Source organism: Symphalangus syndactylus, chromosome 13, assembly GCF_028878055.3.
Source record: "Symphalangus syndactylus isolate Jambi chromosome 13, NHGRI_mSymSyn1-v2.1_pri, whole genome shotgun sequence".
Classification (NCBI taxonomy): Eukaryota; Metazoa; Chordata; class Mammalia; order Primates; family Hylobatidae; genus Symphalangus; species Symphalangus syndactylus.
The window spans coordinates 86,215,422-86,233,229 of NC_072435.2; the positions used below are offsets into that span (position 1 = coordinate 86,215,422).

Below are 17,808 nucleotides of genomic sequence, written 5' to 3' on the forward strand. Positions count from 1 at the left end.
TATTACCACATTCTCTTTATTTTAAAAGAAACTAAATATTTTCGTATGATCCGAAGACTCTTGCAAGCTGTGGGCACTGTGCCGACTGTACCTAATGAATAAGTCAGTACTGTCTGCTGGGAGTCTTCTCTTACCCTGATGGCACTAAGTATCTCAGTCCGTCTTTTTGCTGATTTTCCAGAGGTCAGTTATCTGGAGGACTACTCTGGTCTCGGGAAATGGTCCCTCCATGGTGCTTGAAATAAGGCACTAGACCAGTGGGAAGTCACTGTTGCATACAAAAAGCCGGCGCTGATCTTTGCATCTTTGTCCAGCCTGTACACCATTTTCTTTATTTTATAAAACTGGAAAAAGGCATGTCTGTGGTACTTTAGGTGCAACAATGGAGTCAAATAGCACAGGATTTAGGAGTCGGCTGTGGATCCAGGCCAAGTTATTTAAGCTTTCTTCTCTGATTTGTGACTTGGAATAGTGATTATCTCCAGCTCCTAGGATATTGTGAATTAATACATGCTGAACACCTTCGTAGATGCCTGGCACATAGTTTGTATCCAATAGTTGGTTGCTATTATAACAATGTGTATACATGAATTAACTTTAAAACAACATTTAATATGCTTCAAAGTTAAACGCCAGGCCTAAAAATGATTTTCTGACACTATTCTCTAAAGTACACTGTTATATGGCTTCTTCTATTTTATAGCAGTGATGTTGTGTAGCTCTTATTTCTATTTTAATAAGAGTTGTGCAAAGTTGTCCTGTGGCCGTATGGACACTCCGGGAGCTACAAGTTTGTCCACCGACAGTGTTAATCATTGAACCTCATTAAAATGCATACACAATAAGATATAGCAAATGATTTTTCTTTCTCCCTTATTACTTTCATTTATATTTACCACAAATGCAAGCAAAAGTAACATTAGAAGATAGTTTTGGCTAAAAATATGTCTACATGTTTAAAATAACTTAATTTTTCAAAGAATCATTGCAATTCTTTTTCTTAAACTATAACAAGAGAATCAAAACCAAGTCATCCACTTGTCTACCTCATTGGCACAGCAGAAATTGAAAAGTCAGTGACATTGTATATTTCTTTGTCCACATAGAGACATCATCAAAGGACAACTATTCCATCCCAGAGAAACAATAATAAAAGGCTTTCATTAAATGTTACTGTTTCCTTATTATTCCCACTGCTATCATCGCTATTTTTTATGTGTTTCTAGGAGGATTTAAGAGTAGAGAAAGAAGCTCATTGTCTATGGTGAATCACCACTTGCTTATACTACTAGGATTTGGAGATTGTGTTAGGTAGAATTTTAAAGATAGGTCTCTGAGATTCCTGCCTTCCGGTTATTCAAACATTCTTCTAGGTACTGTTAAAAAACAATTACAGGTCTGGGCGCAGTGGCTTATGCCTTTAATCCCAACACTTTGGGAGGCCAAGTCGTGCAGATCATGACTTCAGGAGATTGAGACCATCCTGGCCAACACAGTGAAACTCCGTTTCTACTAAAAATACAAAAAGATAGCTGGGTGTGGTGGCATGCACTTGTAGTCCCAGCTACTTGAGAGGCAGAGGCAGGAGAATTGCCTGAACCCAGGAGGCAGAAGTTGCAGTGAGCCGAAATCACGCTACTGCACTCCAGCCTGGCCACAGAGTGAGAGTCCGTCTCAAAAAAAAAAAAAAAAAAAAAAAAAAAAAAAAAAAAATGCAGATGTAATTAAAGCACCAAACCAGTTGGCCTTTTTAAAGATCATATGGAGGTTACCTGGGTTAAAATTAGACACATGGTTGCAAAGCTCTGTTAATACACTACAAAACAATTAATTGTCTCATTTTTTAATATGTTAACTCAGAAATAGACTATGAAGTGATGAAAAGATTTGATACTAAACCATCTTAGTGAAGTTCTAGAGAATTATGTACTTTCCCACACTGTTGGTGAAAGTGTAAGTGGTTGCACTGTCTTTGAAGGGCAATTTAGTAATATTTATTAAAATTTAAAATAATAATCTTTAACCCAGAATTCTACTTTCATGATTTTATCAATACATGTACTCTCACATGTATACAAACTCATTCATGTTCCAGCAAGGGTATTCTTTGAAGTTTGGTGTACATGAAAAAAATGTACATCCATGTGATGGACTGATATGTGGTTTTCAGAATCAGTACAGCTATATGTGCTGATATGGAATAATCATCCAGCAATAATTTTAAATTAAACAAGCAAAGTTCAGAATAGTGTTTATCTTCTGAACTTCAAAATGCATATTTTATGTATAAATACACACATTCTGGTGAAATGCATGTGTAGCATATGCACATATGTATTTATGTAAAAAAGAAAAAGTTACTTATATGCGAGTTTTTGTTTCTTGTGGAAATCTTTATGAAATCATGCAGGAAAACATTATTTCCGGGGAGTAGACCTGGAGGTGTTGCAGCTGGAAGGAAACTTACCTTTCATTGGATACTCTTTTATTGTCTTTCAGTTTTGAACCATGTATGTGCCTGTATTATGATTATACATTTTAGAAAGATGAACTCTCCTAAGAAAGTATTACTTCTTCCCTAATATGATTACCATATCGTCTTCTATATTTTCAATTTTCTATATTTTATTTTCCTTACAGGCATAGAAATACACTACATAACTAACCAGTTTATCGAAGATCTAAAATGAGTTGTCAGCTCTTTAAGATGATAAAAAGTTATCATTCAAAAACTGGAGGTTATGTGTATTATTGTTGGATATGATTATTTGCATGGTGTGATTATAATGAATACTTCACAAGGCCATTATAATTTTCAAATACTTTTATTCTTTTCTTCATGCTCTTTAATGGATTAGGGGAATAAACATGCATTAGTGGAAAAAAAAGGAAGAGAAAAGTTTAATTAAAAATATCTAAATCTTGGCAAAAATACCTAAAGTGTTCATTTCAAAATTTTACTTTATTGTGTACTTAATTTGAAATTACATAGTATATGAACTCCTAAAACTTGCAAGTGATACATGATCTATAAGAACATATGTGAAATATTTTCTATCACTTAGTTTTGCTCTTTTTGTAAATGTTATAGGTTTATTCCTAACTCATCTGGTGTTTTCTTAAATTACTACATTTTCATTATAACATTTTTAATTGTATTTTATGTAGTCATATCATCTCTCAGAACACAATCTCAAAGTATCATGCTGAGTTTTGTTTTGGAAGAGAGCAGTAAGAATGGTTTATTTATAGTAGCCATCATAATGCTAACCATTATCTGAAATTAGACAAGGCTCCCAACAGGCAGACGAGGTAGACACGTGTATGCTTGAGGAGTTTTGCTGAGATTAATAGGGTTTCCATCCAATCGAATGTCCTCTAGTGCCTTACGAATATAAGTCAAATTTTTAACATTGCAGAACGTATCTTCATGCATCTCCAGAATGTTGTTATTCTAAAAAAGATGAAAATAAATTATGACAAGATATAACACATCCTTAGTATTGATTGATAGCGCAGTCCACTGTGCTTCATCCTTGTTTTTATTCTTTTGTTATTTTCCTCAATCAAAATTACTTAATGTATATGCCAAGCACTTTCTAAGCAATGGGGATAAATTAGGAAATAGATATGCTCCTGTCTTTAAGGAACTTATACTTCAGTAAGAGAAATACAATTTGAGGTGAAAAAACTACTGAAAGAAAAACAAGTTATTTCCAGAAATGTTGAGTATTGTGAAGAAAATAGGATGACTATGAAAAGTTATCTTTAGAGGTAACAATTGAACTGAGAGTGGATTGACAAGAAGAAAAAGGCATGAAAAAACCAAGGGAAGAACATTCTAGGCACAGAAAACATCGAGTTTAGAGTCCTGAGGAATCAACATGGAATGCTCCTCCCTCAACATTCAACATTCAAGTCAATGTGGCTGAAGTGAGGGGAAGGAAGGAGGGAGCAAATATCCGGAAGGTAAGCAGGGCCCAGGATTGGATTTTTATTATTTGTTTATTTATTTTTTATTTTTTTATTATTATAGGACTGGATTTTTAAACCTAGGTTTATTTACTGTATCTCACATACCATAAAATTCACCCACTTAAATGGTGCAGTTCAGTGTTTTATAGTGTATTAACAGAGCTTTGCAACCATCTGTCTAATTTTTAAGCATTTTCAACACCCCCAAAAGAAAGCCACACATTCCCCTCCTCCCACCCTAGCAACTGCTAATCTATTTTCTTTTTCTATAGATTTTCCTGTCTGGACATTTCACATAAGTAGAATTATGTATATATGTTTTGGTACTGAGTTCTTTCGCTTAGTATTGTGTTTTCAAATTTCATACATGTTGTAGGATGTATTGGTACTTCATTCTTTTTTGTTGTCCAGTAGTATTTCATTGTATTGATATACCACATTTTTGTTTATTCGTTAATTAATGGAAATTTGAATTATTTCCAAATCCAAATTATGCCTCTTATGAATATACTTCTGTTAACATTTGTGTAAAAGTTTTGTATGTACATATGCTTTCAGTTCTTTTGGGTATATACTTAGACATTGAATTGCTGAGTCATAAAGTAACTTCATGTTTTATTTTGAGGAACTGTCAGACTGTTTTCCAAAGTAGGTGCACCATTTTGCACTTCTACCAACAATATATGAGGGTTACAATTTTGTCTGCATCTTAACCAACGCTTCTAATTGTCTCTTTTTTTTTAGCCAAATAAGTGAGTATGAGTTAGTATCTCACTGTGTTTTTGTTCATTGTTAATGTATTGAAACATAATTGATAGTTTATATTGATTTTATAACCTATAACATTGCTGAACTTATTTATTAGTTCAAATACTTTAGTGGAGTCCTTAGGATTTTCTATACCTAAGATTTATAGATTAATTTGGGGACCATTTCCACCTTAGTCGTAAGTCTTCTGATTCATGAATATGGAATTATGTTTTCTTTATTTAGATCTTAATTTCAACAATGTGTTGTAGCTTTAAGTATACAGAGCTTGTACTGCCTTTGTTAAATTTATTTTAGGTACCTTTAAAATTTTGTGACTATTGTAAACAGGATTGTTTTCTTAATTTTTTTTCAGATTGTTCATTGCTAGTGTATAGATATCCTGTATGCAATTGGTATTTGTATATTTATTTTGTAACCTGCCACATTGCTGAACTCATTTATTAGTTCAACTAGTTTTTAGTGGATTCCTTAAGATTTTTTATATGCAAGGTTATGTCATCTGAAAATAGAAAAATGACCTTATTTCCAATTTGGAAACCATTTACTTACTATATTTTATGTATTTATTTGTCCTAATAGTCCTAGCTATAACTGCCAGGCTCAATACTGAATAGAAGTGGTGAGACAAACAATTTTAGTCTTGTTTCTGTTCTTAGGAAGAAAGCGTTCAGTCTTTCCCCATTGAAGATGATGTTAGCCTGAGTTTGGATTGAAGAAGTTCCTTCTATTCCTGGTTTTATTTTTAGTAATATTATAATAAAATGGTGCTGGATTTTGTCAAATGCTTTTTTTGACATCTACTGAAATAATCATATAGTTTTAAACCCTTTATTCTATTAATATATTACATTGGTTGATTTTTAAATGTTAAACTATTCTTATATTTCTGCAATCCCATTTGGTCGTGATGTGTTATCTTTTCTATATGTTGGTGAATTCAGTTTGTTGTGTTTTGTTGAGGCGATTTGCATCAATATTTATAAAGGATGTTGGCCTGTAGTTTCATTTTCTGGTGATATATTTGTCGAGTATTGTTATTGGGTAATATTGGCTTCACAGAATGGGTTAGGAAGGAAATGCTCTCTTTTTTTGTTGTTATTTGAAATAGTTTGTGAAAGATTGTTATGAATTCTTCTTTAAATGTTTGATAAAGTTAACCAGTAATGTGGGAGTGGGTTGTCTTTTATGGAAGATATTAAATTGCTAAGTTAATATATTTGCTTATTATAGTGCTATTCAGATTATCCATTCTTTAATCAATTTCAATAGCTTGCATTTTTCTAGAAATTTGTTCGTTTAATTTGTTGGTTTACAGTTGTTATAGTAATCCTTATGATCCTTCTTATTCCTGTAAGGTTGGTGGTAATGTCCCCTTTCTTATTCCTGATTTTAGTAATTTGTGACTTTTTTCCTAGGTCACTTCAGCTAAAAATATGTCAATTTGTTGATCTTTTAAAGAACCAAATGTTAGTTTTGTTTCTCTATTATTTTTCTATTATATATTTTGCTTATTCTGCTTTAATTTTTATTATTTCTATCCTGCTTGCTTTGGGTTAGTTTCCTCTACTTTTTCTGTTATCTTAAGGTAGAAGGCTAGGTTATAGATTTGAGATCTTCTTTTTTAATATACATATTTACAGCTGAAAATTTCCCTTTAAGTGCTGCTTTAGCTCCATCCCATACATTTCAATATGTTTTATTTTTGTTTTTATTTATCTCTGATTTTTTTTAACTTTCTTGAGATTTCTATTTTGGCCCATTAGTGATTAAGAAAAATTTTGTTTCATATCCACATATTTGTGAATTTCTTAAATTTTATTTTTTGTTGATTTCTAATGCAATTTCATTGGAATCAGAAAACATACTCTGTATAATTTTAATTATTTTCAATTTACTAATACTTGTTTTGTGGCCTAGTATGTGGTCTACCTGGGAAATGTTTCTTGTGCACTTGAGAAAAATGTGTATTTTGAAATTGTTGGGTGGAATGTTCTGTCGATGACTGTTATGCCGAATTGGTTTTCAGTGTTGTCCAAGTTTTCTATTTACTTAGTGATCTTGTAGATAGTTGTTCTATCCATTATTGAAGCAGGGCCAGGTGAGGTGGCACATGCCAGTAATCCCAGCACTTTGGGAGGCCGATTCAGGAGGATCACTTGAGGCCAGGAGTTCAAAACCAGCCTGGGCAACATGGTGAGACCTGGTCTCTATAAAAAATTTAAAAAGCAGCCAGGCATGATGGTTCACACCTAAAGTTCTAGCTACTTGGGAGACTAGGGTAGGAAAATTGCTTGAGCGCAGGTGTTTGAGGCTGTGGTAAGCTATGATCATACTACTGCATTCTAGCCTGGGTGACAGAGCAAGACCCTTTCTGTAAAAAAAAAAAAAAAAAAAAAAATTAAATTAAAAAATAAAAATAAGAAGATGGAATACTTCATTACTATTGAACTGCCTATTTCTCCTTTCATTTCTGATAGTTTTTGCCTCGTGTATTTTGGGCCTCTGTTGTTAGATGCATATATGTTTATAATCATGTGTGTATTCACCCTGATGTATTAACCCTCTTATCATTATAAAGTATCAATGAGGAATAATACATATTTTGTGCCTATTAACTCTGCTATTCCCTTTGATATGTGATAGATAGGTGTTGTTAATAACTGTGACTTACATTTAAGTATTTATCATATATCAGTAGCTATATTAAATGCTTTATAAACATTTTTTCATTCATCCTCCCAGCCATCCTGTGTAGATCACCTTTTAATCCACACACGAAATCAGAAATGCAGGGAGTTTCAGATAGTTTTGGGTCTAGAATTTCAGCCCAAGGCATATGTTTTTGCCGGAGCCTTCAGTTTTAACTGCTATACTACATGTTGGCAAACATTTTTCAAATGAATAAAAAAGGGGATTTATTTATGTATTAAAAATATAGAAATTGAAGACAATGTAAGCTAAAAACAGACATATATATATTGGATGTTGTGAGGTGACAGTGACAGAGAAAAAATTTTTAAGTTGCACTTATTGACTTTCAAAGCTTAGAATGGGAATGTAGAAGCTGTTACTTTAAAAAATTCCCTCATATATATAAACAAACTATGTTTAAATATAACATCAAAGACTTGTTTTATTGGTAGGATCAATATCATCCCAGATAATGGTAATAAAATTTAATTCATAATTGGAAAACACATTCCAAAATCTCTTTAAGTACTCCCTTGGAAATCTTTCCTTCAGTCACAAACAAGGAAAGACATCTTTATATGCATAGAAATTCACTCCCAGAGAAAAAGAGAGAGCCATCCAGAAATCAAACCAAATGGCTAGAAAATACATATACAATAGGCAAGTAAACAAATCAGACAAACCCACAAAAAGAGACAGATACCCAAGACACAAACATACATATATATATATATAGTGTGTGTATATACATATATGTATAGAGATATATATTTATATATATGTAGACACCAAAAATATGAAAATATTTATATTAATAGGAAAAAAGAAAAGGCACAAAGGTAAATATTCACAAAATCCACAAGGGGAAACACAGGAATTCATGTCCAGCTCTTAAATAGCAAAATCACTTTTTGTACATTTTCTGCCATAAAAGATAATGTTAAACTATAACGTTGTTTCTTTGTTTCCTTGTTTCTTTGAGCATGAAATGGGTGTTTTCTCTATATTTTTATTCCATAGAACAGATCACTTTATTAGAGAATGTTTATTATAGCTACAAACTAAAATTTACAACTGAAATAAGAAATAATTTATATTTAACAACCAAAAATATTCATTATGATTGAACAATTTTTTAATCCCATAGGTGAAAATAAAATATTATTCATTCATTAAACTAATCAAACTGAATACTCAAAGATAACATGTAGCTTAATGGGATTTAAAATAACCAAAACTTTCAAATGTGGTGTGTTTTTTTGTTAAAAAAAAAAAAAAAAAAAAAACCTGCACTTTGTTTATCCAGAGAGATGGAGCTTGCCATCTCTCAGCACACAGGAATGCCTTAGGACTGAATTTAATTCAATGCATAAAACCTAAAATCACAGGCTGAAATTGTTTTTTTCCCCCTGACGGCTAAACGTCAAGTTAGATTTTTATTTCTCCCTTTTCTTTTCCACTTCTAATCTTTTCATTTTCTTCAACAGATGAAATTTTCAATGTTTTTTTTTCCTAAAGAAGATTTGTGTACCAAAAGGATGCATTTTGTCTTGGAAAATAAGGAAAAGAGTAAAGTTATCGGAATTCAATTAGAATAGATAGAGCTATGAATGTATAAAGATAGCTTTGTACTCAGAGAGAATAAATGAGAAAAGGGAAAAAGAAGAAAAGTTATCACAGTGTGTCAACATGCCATTTCAGACAAATTCTTGTGTCCTGATGTCCTTCTTGGCTCTGCTTTCTCTGAAGCTCTTGGGCACACCTTACTGGTAGACTCCTACCTGGAGGTGAAGGGCTTGTAGATTTTCTGGGAGTGGCAGAGGGATGTGGTCCAAGTTGTTATCAGTGAGGTACAGATGATGGAGATCATACATGTCCTGTAAACATTCCAAATGTGGGAACTCAATAAAAACTAGTGTTGCCACAGTTGTATTTCCCATTCCCTCTACATGCAGATATTTGTAAAATAGCATGTTCCAGTTCAGGTCTTGTTTTGTAAAGTTGAGGCAGCTTAGTTTTCTGAGTTACTAGACAATTCAGATGAGTTTAGGAAAAATTGGCTACAAGCAAATATTTCTTCATGAAAATACAATGTGTTTCTCAGTCTCTAGGAAGAACCATGTTTTGTTCAGTCTGACTTTCTCAATTTAAGCAAGCCTGCTTCTTCCTATGAAAGACATTCTGCAGTGGGATTTTGAGGATTTTGATGAGGCATAGCAAGCATTTCCTTTATTTTATAGGCATGGAAACAAAGAGTTCCTCCCCAGCAATGGCCTGGTAGCCCAAGTACCAGGAAAGGGGCAGCCTAGCAAGACAGAAAACATTTAGACAATAGCTGTTCTACTCTAGCCAAACACCCTAGAATAAACTGTGACTCATCGCCACCTGTGCCAACAGAGGCACAGTGGGCACAATAGACTATGACCCTTGCCTTGCTATAGTGAGATGTCCTAACTCCCATAGCTACCATTGATGGTATCACAGGAGGCCTAGCAGAGAGACAGGGCATTCACCACCATCCAGTGGTAATGAGGCCACACTATCCCCTATGCCATCCCTGAGAATAATGTGGTGTCTCTCTAAAGGGTATTTTAAAATTACGTGTTCAATGTGCACTGAGAGGGGCTGCTTGAATGCTGTAAGAGGGGGCAAGAAAGCCAGTTGGTTACTGTTCTCAGAGCCTATGCTGTTTTTCCAAGCAAGTCCTCTAGCCTCAAACCTGTTTGCTTCACTTAGAAAACAAAATCTCTAAGGTTAACTGAATCCATCCTCTTTATAAGGTCATTTAGTAGACTTCTGTCTTCAAGACACTGCCCATTCCCTGCCAAGTAGCTATCCTTTTAACCAGATAATCTTTCTGAGTGGAGGGTCTGATCAATACAGATTCTCTGGCTTGCACCACTTCCAGGTGCTCCTGTAGATGGTGCTTCAGGTAGCCACCAACTTCTTATTCTAGCCCTGCTTTGTGTTCTTGGTGCTTGATTACCCTCACAATGTACCAGAACATGGTATTTCTCAAAAGCATGATAGATGCAGTTGGGAAGTTTATTCCGAAAGTTAAAAGTCTCACTAAATTAAATCCCCTTATAGAAGTTGGCCATAGTGGCTCACACCTATAATGCCACTACTTTGGTAGGCCGAAGCAGGAGGATCACTGGAGCTCAGGAGTTTGAGACCAGCGTGGGAAATATGGTGAAACCATGTCTCTACAAAAATATACAAAATTTAGCCAGGCATGGTGACACATGTCTTGTAGTCCCAGCTACTTGGGAGGCTGAGGCAGGAGGATCATCTGAGCCCAGGGAGGTCGAAACTGCAGTGGGCCGTGATGGCACCACTGGCACTCAAGCCTGGGTGACAGAGTGAGACCCTATCTCAATAAATAAATAAATAAATAAATAAATAAATAAATAAATTTCCCCTATACAAATAAAAAGGCTAGTCAATGACAGCAAATAAGATTGGAAGATAAAAGTCTGCGTATCAAACTTAAAACTTACTTTAAATGCTTCTTGCTTTATGCCTTTCCTTCCAAGTCTATTGTTGCTAATATCAATAAATGTCAAAGTGATTGGCAATTCTGGGAGCTGCCTTATTTTGTTGTCACGCAGGACAAGCTCTCGAAGTTGAGGCAGTTTTCGGAATGCATCTTCATCAATCTCAGATATTAAATTTGATGTCAGATCAATCCTTCTTAAATCACCTAGAAGAAAAAAATAAAGGAAGTAGTTAAATATTCTTGTTTTGCTCACATAAAAATATAAATGTAATTTTCCTTTATTTTGCAAATATAAATATAAATTTAGCAATGCACAGTTAATGAAATGATTATCTTTCTTTTTATAAAAATTATTTCCTCCAAATACTATTCATATGTGTGTACTTAGGAGTATAACTTTAGCAAAGAAATTGGTACACCACATTTAAAATAACTAGTCTTCTCTCCATAATCTTCATAAAGTTTGTCTGGATTTTGTCATTTAAAATGTTCCCCTCAATGATAAAGAGTGTTGTGTTTTCTAATAGTCAGATACAGGCATTAGAAAGAAATCTTCAAATGATTAAAACACTTTATGAAGACACATACCAAAATTCTTCTAAGTTGGCAACAACTATAAAGTCAGAATTTAGGCTTGCATTCATCCATCATAAAGCAACTATGCTTTAGTGGAAGTTTATTTTTAAAAAGCCAACTCCTCATAAATATGACCATAATATTTTACTCATAATGTCATAATATGATAAAACGTTCCAGCATGTAAAATATAATTATTTATCATGCATATTTAGTTTAAATTGCTCATTTGAAAACATCACCTATGTGGTTTTGAAATGACCATTGTTTATTTGTTGTTTTTCTTATAATTATTAAAGCAAACTCTCAAATTTTTAAATAACAAAACACTATCGATTCATGAACCAGGCTTTGGCATTCAAGTTTCATTCTCAGTGCTAACATTTAACAATGTAAAAATTTTAGGGAAGTCTATAAAGCGGTGAAGGCTGTTAATGCTGTCATCCATACTTAGGCTTGCAAAGTCATTTTTGTTGATCTTTTTAATTCTGTTAAAGCGGGAATAGAAATAAGCGGTGTTCTTGGGCAGCGGAGGAATAGCATCAAGTTCATGGTCATCACAGTACACGGTGGTACTTATACAAGTACACAGAAGACAGGTTGGAAAGTCTAAAAGATAAAGGAAAATAAAATTATATGTAAGTACCAAATCCATTTCTAAGAAATAATGTGGAATGTTTGATAAACAAGATTAGAGTCTCCCACTAACCAAGTAGATTTTATATTTTCTCATAATGCGTTCTGTAAATAGAATATTCAAGTCAAACATACCAATTAAAATTGTCTCAACAATTAATATATCCAATGTAACATTTTAAAAATAATTTAAAATTAGTACTTTTCTATTTATTAGAAGTTCTATATTCAAAATTTAAACATTATTTTGCTTTTCATAAAGTTAAAATATCACATGTAATATTTTTATTAAGTCTGGTTTACTAATGAAACATTTTACTGAAAACACTTGCTTCAAGAAAAATAAAATATAATTATTTATATTTTATTATATTAATAAATAATATATTATTATATTATATTATATTTATATTATATTATTTATTATAATATAATAAATAATATATATTACATAAATAATATAATAACATAAAATAATAATATAATTAATTATATTTTATTTATATTATTTATATTATTAATAATATAATATTTACATTATAATATAATAATTATATTATTAATATTCAGTTGCTCACTACATATTATTGAATCCTTTCTATGTAAACGGCACCATGCTAGCTGGTGAAACAGTGGTAAGCACAAAGAACACAGTTGTGTTTTATGATCTGCTATGTGAAGTGAATGTTAATCACACAAAATTATGAATGTGATAAATGTCATGAAGTGTCATCTGAATATAACATAGGGGTATTTGACCTAGTCTGGAAGTCATGGAAGGCATCTCTGAAGTGAAAGCTGAGCTGAGATCAGCAGAAGAGGAATAATTGACTATGCAGGTAGGAAGGGAATAGTATGCCAGGCAGAGGAAGCAGCATGTGCCTTCACTTTGGAGGGACTGAAAGATAGTCCATATGGTTAAAACTCAGAGAGCATTGGAATGTATGGGACATAACATGCAGGGGCCTTGTAGGCTGTGCTGCAGCTTTTATTCCTTCCCATAAGGATGGGCAGAGGTATCATACGATGCAGTTTGCATGGTAAGAGTTAAGTCTGCTGGAAGGTGTAATGGAAGACTCAAGCAGGGCAACTGGAAAAAGTGGAAGTGAATCATAGTGTAGACAAAATATGATAACTTGGCTAGGGTAATGGTGATAGAGGAGGCAATGGAGCCAAAAATGTTTCTGAGGCTGAGTTATATCTTGACATACTGATTTTTCTTTTCTGTCTTACATACACACGCACACACATATACACACACACACCCCTACCTCTCCACCCCTTCTTCATTTTCTGTTTAGTGATCATGGAGAGGACAGTAAACTTCTAAAGCAGATGGAGAATTAATGACCAGAGGAAAGGAGGAGAATCAGGATAGGGCAATGTCATGGAGGCCACGTGGGGAGAGAGTTTTAAGGGAAAGGAAATAATCAACAACCTAAGCCTCCTGAGATGTCAGGTAAGTTAAGGACTGAAAAGTGTTCTTGGATTAGTTATTGTAGTGGTTATCAGAGTGTTTACAAGATTTGCAAAGTGAGGGAGCTGAAAGCCAGATTACAGTCCATTAAGGGAGAAGTTGGAAGTAAGAGAAAAGTTGCCACAAATGTCAAAAATGCTGAGAGGTTTGTGAAGAGCAAGGGATGAGACATAGTGATATCTATAATAAAATATGCTTGGGGTTTGTTTGATGAAGGGGGTGATTAACGTGGAAGGAATTTGGAGAAAAAGATCCAGAGGAGGTGAAGTTGAATATAAAAATGATCATGAGAGGACAGTAGGAAATAGAGCTCAAAGAACATGGAAGGATTTTCATCCCACGTGTGGAAGGACAGAGTGTCTTTGTTGTACTAGAAGGAGAGGGAGATAGAAGAGCACATTGGTATAGATGTAGGTAGATTATTTGTCTGGAAACACGAAGACCAAGGAGCTGCTGACTGAGAAATTGCATTTTCTTTGTGAAGTAGGAAGTTACCTGACAGGCTTGAGGGGTCTAGGGATGAGGTAAATAAGGGTTGTAAGCTGTGAAATGAATGGAGAAAGTGAAATCTCTATGACATAAACTAGAAGAGAAAAGTGGTGGAAGAAATGTTCTGAAATTTCTCAGTGATCAATTTGTCTTAGTTTACCTGAGACTTTCCTGTTTATAACATTGGAAGACACTTGTTTCGGGAACTCATCACACCCAGACAAACCAGGATATTTGATCAACCTAGTTGAAAGGTCTGTTTGTGGTTTGTAATCAAGAACTAATAATGTACCCATTAAGGTCTTATTACTATCATTAAATACAAAAGTCATTTCCATTTTAAGAATGGAAAGCCAGGAAAAAATGTTTAAGCAGGAGCTGTAAAATATTTAATATGTGCTAATTTCTCCAATCATTATAAATTATTATTTTCTACTCATAAAATTTTAAGAGTTAAGGCATTTGATTCTTCTATATATCACCTTGATAATTAAGAAATGATTGCTTAGGGTAATTTATATATATTCGCAGTAGTTACAGTTTAATTCTAAGTTTTTCTACACTTAACTCAAGGCTACATTATACGGTTTTAGAATGTTATTTTTAGAAATTTGTTTTAGTAAAAATATGGTATTTTTATTTTTAATATTCTAAATATTTCTAAATGAATTTTGATGAATGTGCCTCTTCTTTGAAAATTAAAATGTGAGTTTGAGTTTTTAACTTTTTTATCCTTAAGTACTTTAGAAACAAAAATTTTCTTTAAAAGTCTTAGTTTTTGTTATGTTTCTAAATTGACATTAGTGAAGCATTACTTGACTCAAGCTTCTGAAAGGATTGGGCACTCTGCTTCTCTGTTGTTTCTGGCTCAGCTGAGAGATCCAAAGTACAGGTACTGATACCAGGTTGGTCAACTTTTGAAGGATCTGAAATCATTTAAACATAAGTAATATTCTAGGGATATTTAATTTTCCTATTTTGGGTGCTTTATGCTGGATATTTACATTTCCTTCTCATTGTGTCTCTTCCTTTTTCTACTTGTAGAGTGTTTTACTACACAGAAATTTAACTACACAGAAAGAATATAATATATTCATTAATGACACTGACAGGATTTATTGGTCTATGTTGCATTCCATATATCACCTCTGTGATACTGGACACATTTTATAGTATGTTGGAGTTTTAGTTTTCTTATTTTAAAAAATGGGTAATCAGTGCCTAGTACGTAGTATTATAACTCTTCAAAAAGTTAATGTAGATAAAACAATTCAACTGGCATATAGAAGGCATGGGATGAAAGGGCAACTTTTCATATTACTTATTGAAGAACAGTTAACTAAAAACAGTTAAAGAGGCAAAGAGTAAAATGGTGGTTATCAGAGCCTCGGGAAATGGGGAGTTGTTCAAGGGGTATAAAATTTCAGTTATACGGGACGAATAAGTTCTAGAGGTCTGCTATATCATACTATTCATAGTTAACAATACTGTATTGTACACGAAAAATTTTAAGAGAGAAAAAAATGCATGAACTCCTTTATCAATAGTAGAATTTTCATAACTAACACTTACTATGTTTACTATGGGCCAGTAACTACATGTATTCATTTAATCCTGACAACACCTCTATAAGGTAATTTCTATTATTTATTATCCCATTTTTTTAGATGAGAAAACTAAGACACAAAAATATTGAATGCCTTGCTCAAGACTATAAAAACCCCACAAGTCACAGTGCTGGGATTTGGATCTATGTGTTTTGGCTCCTCTGTCTCTCCAAGAAACTCAGTTTTGATTCCTGTACTTTGCTCTTAGTCGTGCCTTAGGTAATATTGCTCCTCCCTCTCTTTTTGTCTCCCAATGTGTTCTGGACAGACTTTTCTCATAACACATGTAATACAGTGACATGATTTGGCTGTGTCCCCACCCAAATCTCGACTTGTAGCTCACGTAATTCCCACATGTTGTGTGAGAGACCTGGTGGGAGATAACTGAATCACGAGGGCGGCTTCCCTCATACTGTTCTTGTGGTAGTGAATAAGTCTCATGAGATCTGATGGTTTTATAAGGCATTTCCCCTTTCACTTGGCTCTCTTTCTCTCTTTCCTGCTGCCATGTAAGATATGCCTTTTGCCTTTCACCATGATTTTGAGGCCTCCCCAGCCATGTGGAACTGTGAATCCATTAAACCTCTTTTTTCTCTATAAATTACCCAATCTTGGGTATGTCTTTATCAGCAGTGTGAAAATGGATTAATACATACAGTATTGCCTCTAAATTTGTTTCTATGTCTATCTTCCTGTGCTAGGCAGAAATATTCATGAAAACAGTAGTTATTTAAAACTAAGTTTTGTGTCTACAGAACTTGGAATACAGAGACACTCTATATTCACTCAACCTTTGCAGTGGGAACTCTCCTTATTTTTTTCTATACTCCCTAACTATGCCATTCTCTCTGTATATAAAAGTATTCCAGTGTGAGTCCTCTCGAATACCCCCAAGGTTGACAGTGACACATTCGAACAAGAAATATAGACATATTATAGAATTACATGTAGCACCAAGAATTCCTTCTCATTAACTAAAAGGCTCTGGTTTCATCTGCAGGCCATGCAACATGGTGTCTGATATTGTGCAATATTTTCCTCTCTCTGTTGCTTCTTAGGATTGAGTGAGAAGAAGCCTGTTTTTAAATAAATAAACAGCCAAGAATCTGAACAGGCTGACTTCAAACCCACTATGTAACAGCTTTGTGATGTCTGGCAAGTTACTATCCCCTTTGAAGTATAGTTTTCTCGGTGATAATGAGAAGAGTAATATTAACACTCTCACAGGGAGGTTTTAATAATCCAATGAGATAATGTGAAGTGCTGAGCATATGGGCCACAGATAGTATATGCTCAATTAGTGCAAAATATTATTACTATTACCATTATCTTCATCCTCATCATCTCTTATCCCCTTGAACTGCTATGGCCTAATCTCAGAGGCAAAGATTTTATCCTGCTCATCATATGCTCTCTGTTCTACAAATACATTCCACCACCAGGTTTTGAGTAATGATGCACAATATTTTCATCCCAAATCTTTGGTTATTTGTTCATTTTAATGAGACCAAAGCTGAATGATTAAAACTGCTTTATATTTGAATATAAAATGTATGCATAAATATACTTCAAACCTAGCCTATTCCAAAACTTTTTTCTTGGGTCATGTCATGTGGTTTCCCTGTAGAGTTGAAGCTTTGCAGTTTTGAGGATAACAAAGTGGACTCAATTGTAATTCTGCTTTGATGTACCTGACCTTCATTTGTGTGTGGCCCCAGAACCCCTGTGAATTCAGGCTCCTGGGGGGAAGAGCCATCAATCAGCCTGGGAGTGGATTCCTCCTCCTCTTCCTCTTCCTGGGCCTCCTCAGGCTGTGGGGGTGGAGTGAGGAGCTCTCTGTTCCCTGAAGGCATCACAGTGGCTATTTCAATCTGAAAAAAAAAAAAAGAGAGAGAGAGAATTTCTTCAGGCAAACTTCTCAGTCACTCTGTGTGGCAGTGACACAAATTTAAAATGTACACATATTTGCCACAAGAGGACACTCATGTTCTAAAGTTCAACAGTTTGACCATCCTGCTTCCTTGGAGAAACACACATGGTTCTAGTAACTGTTGTTGTTTTTAATTAGTTTTGTTTCTCAAATCTTA

General features: G+C 33.9%; 1 protein-coding gene across 2 annotated transcripts in view; it reads right to left on the minus strand.

The window, feature by feature from the left end:
* Positions 1 to 2,809: 2,809 nt before the first annotated feature.
* EPYC (epiphycan) overlaps positions 2,810 to 17,808 on the minus strand; it is a 42,139-nt gene continuing 27,140 nt past the window's right edge. The window contains exons 3-7 of one of the 2 annotated variants that reach the window (XM_055238326.1): positions 17,418 to 17,592; positions 11,963 to 12,121; positions 10,938 to 11,140; positions 9,219 to 9,314; positions 2,810 to 3,454 (exon numbers count right to left, since the gene is read on the minus strand). In XM_055238326.1, the coding sequence (XP_055094301.1) occupies positions 3,284 to 3,454; positions 9,219 to 9,314; positions 10,938 to 11,140; positions 11,963 to 12,121; positions 17,418 to 17,592 (804 nt within the window). In that variant the 3' untranslated portion in view covers positions 2,810 to 3,283. The remainder of the gene's footprint in view (positions 3,455 to 9,218; positions 9,315 to 10,937; positions 11,141 to 11,962; positions 12,122 to 17,417; positions 17,593 to 17,808) is intronic. The other variant, XM_055238327.1, reaches the window with a different exon arrangement.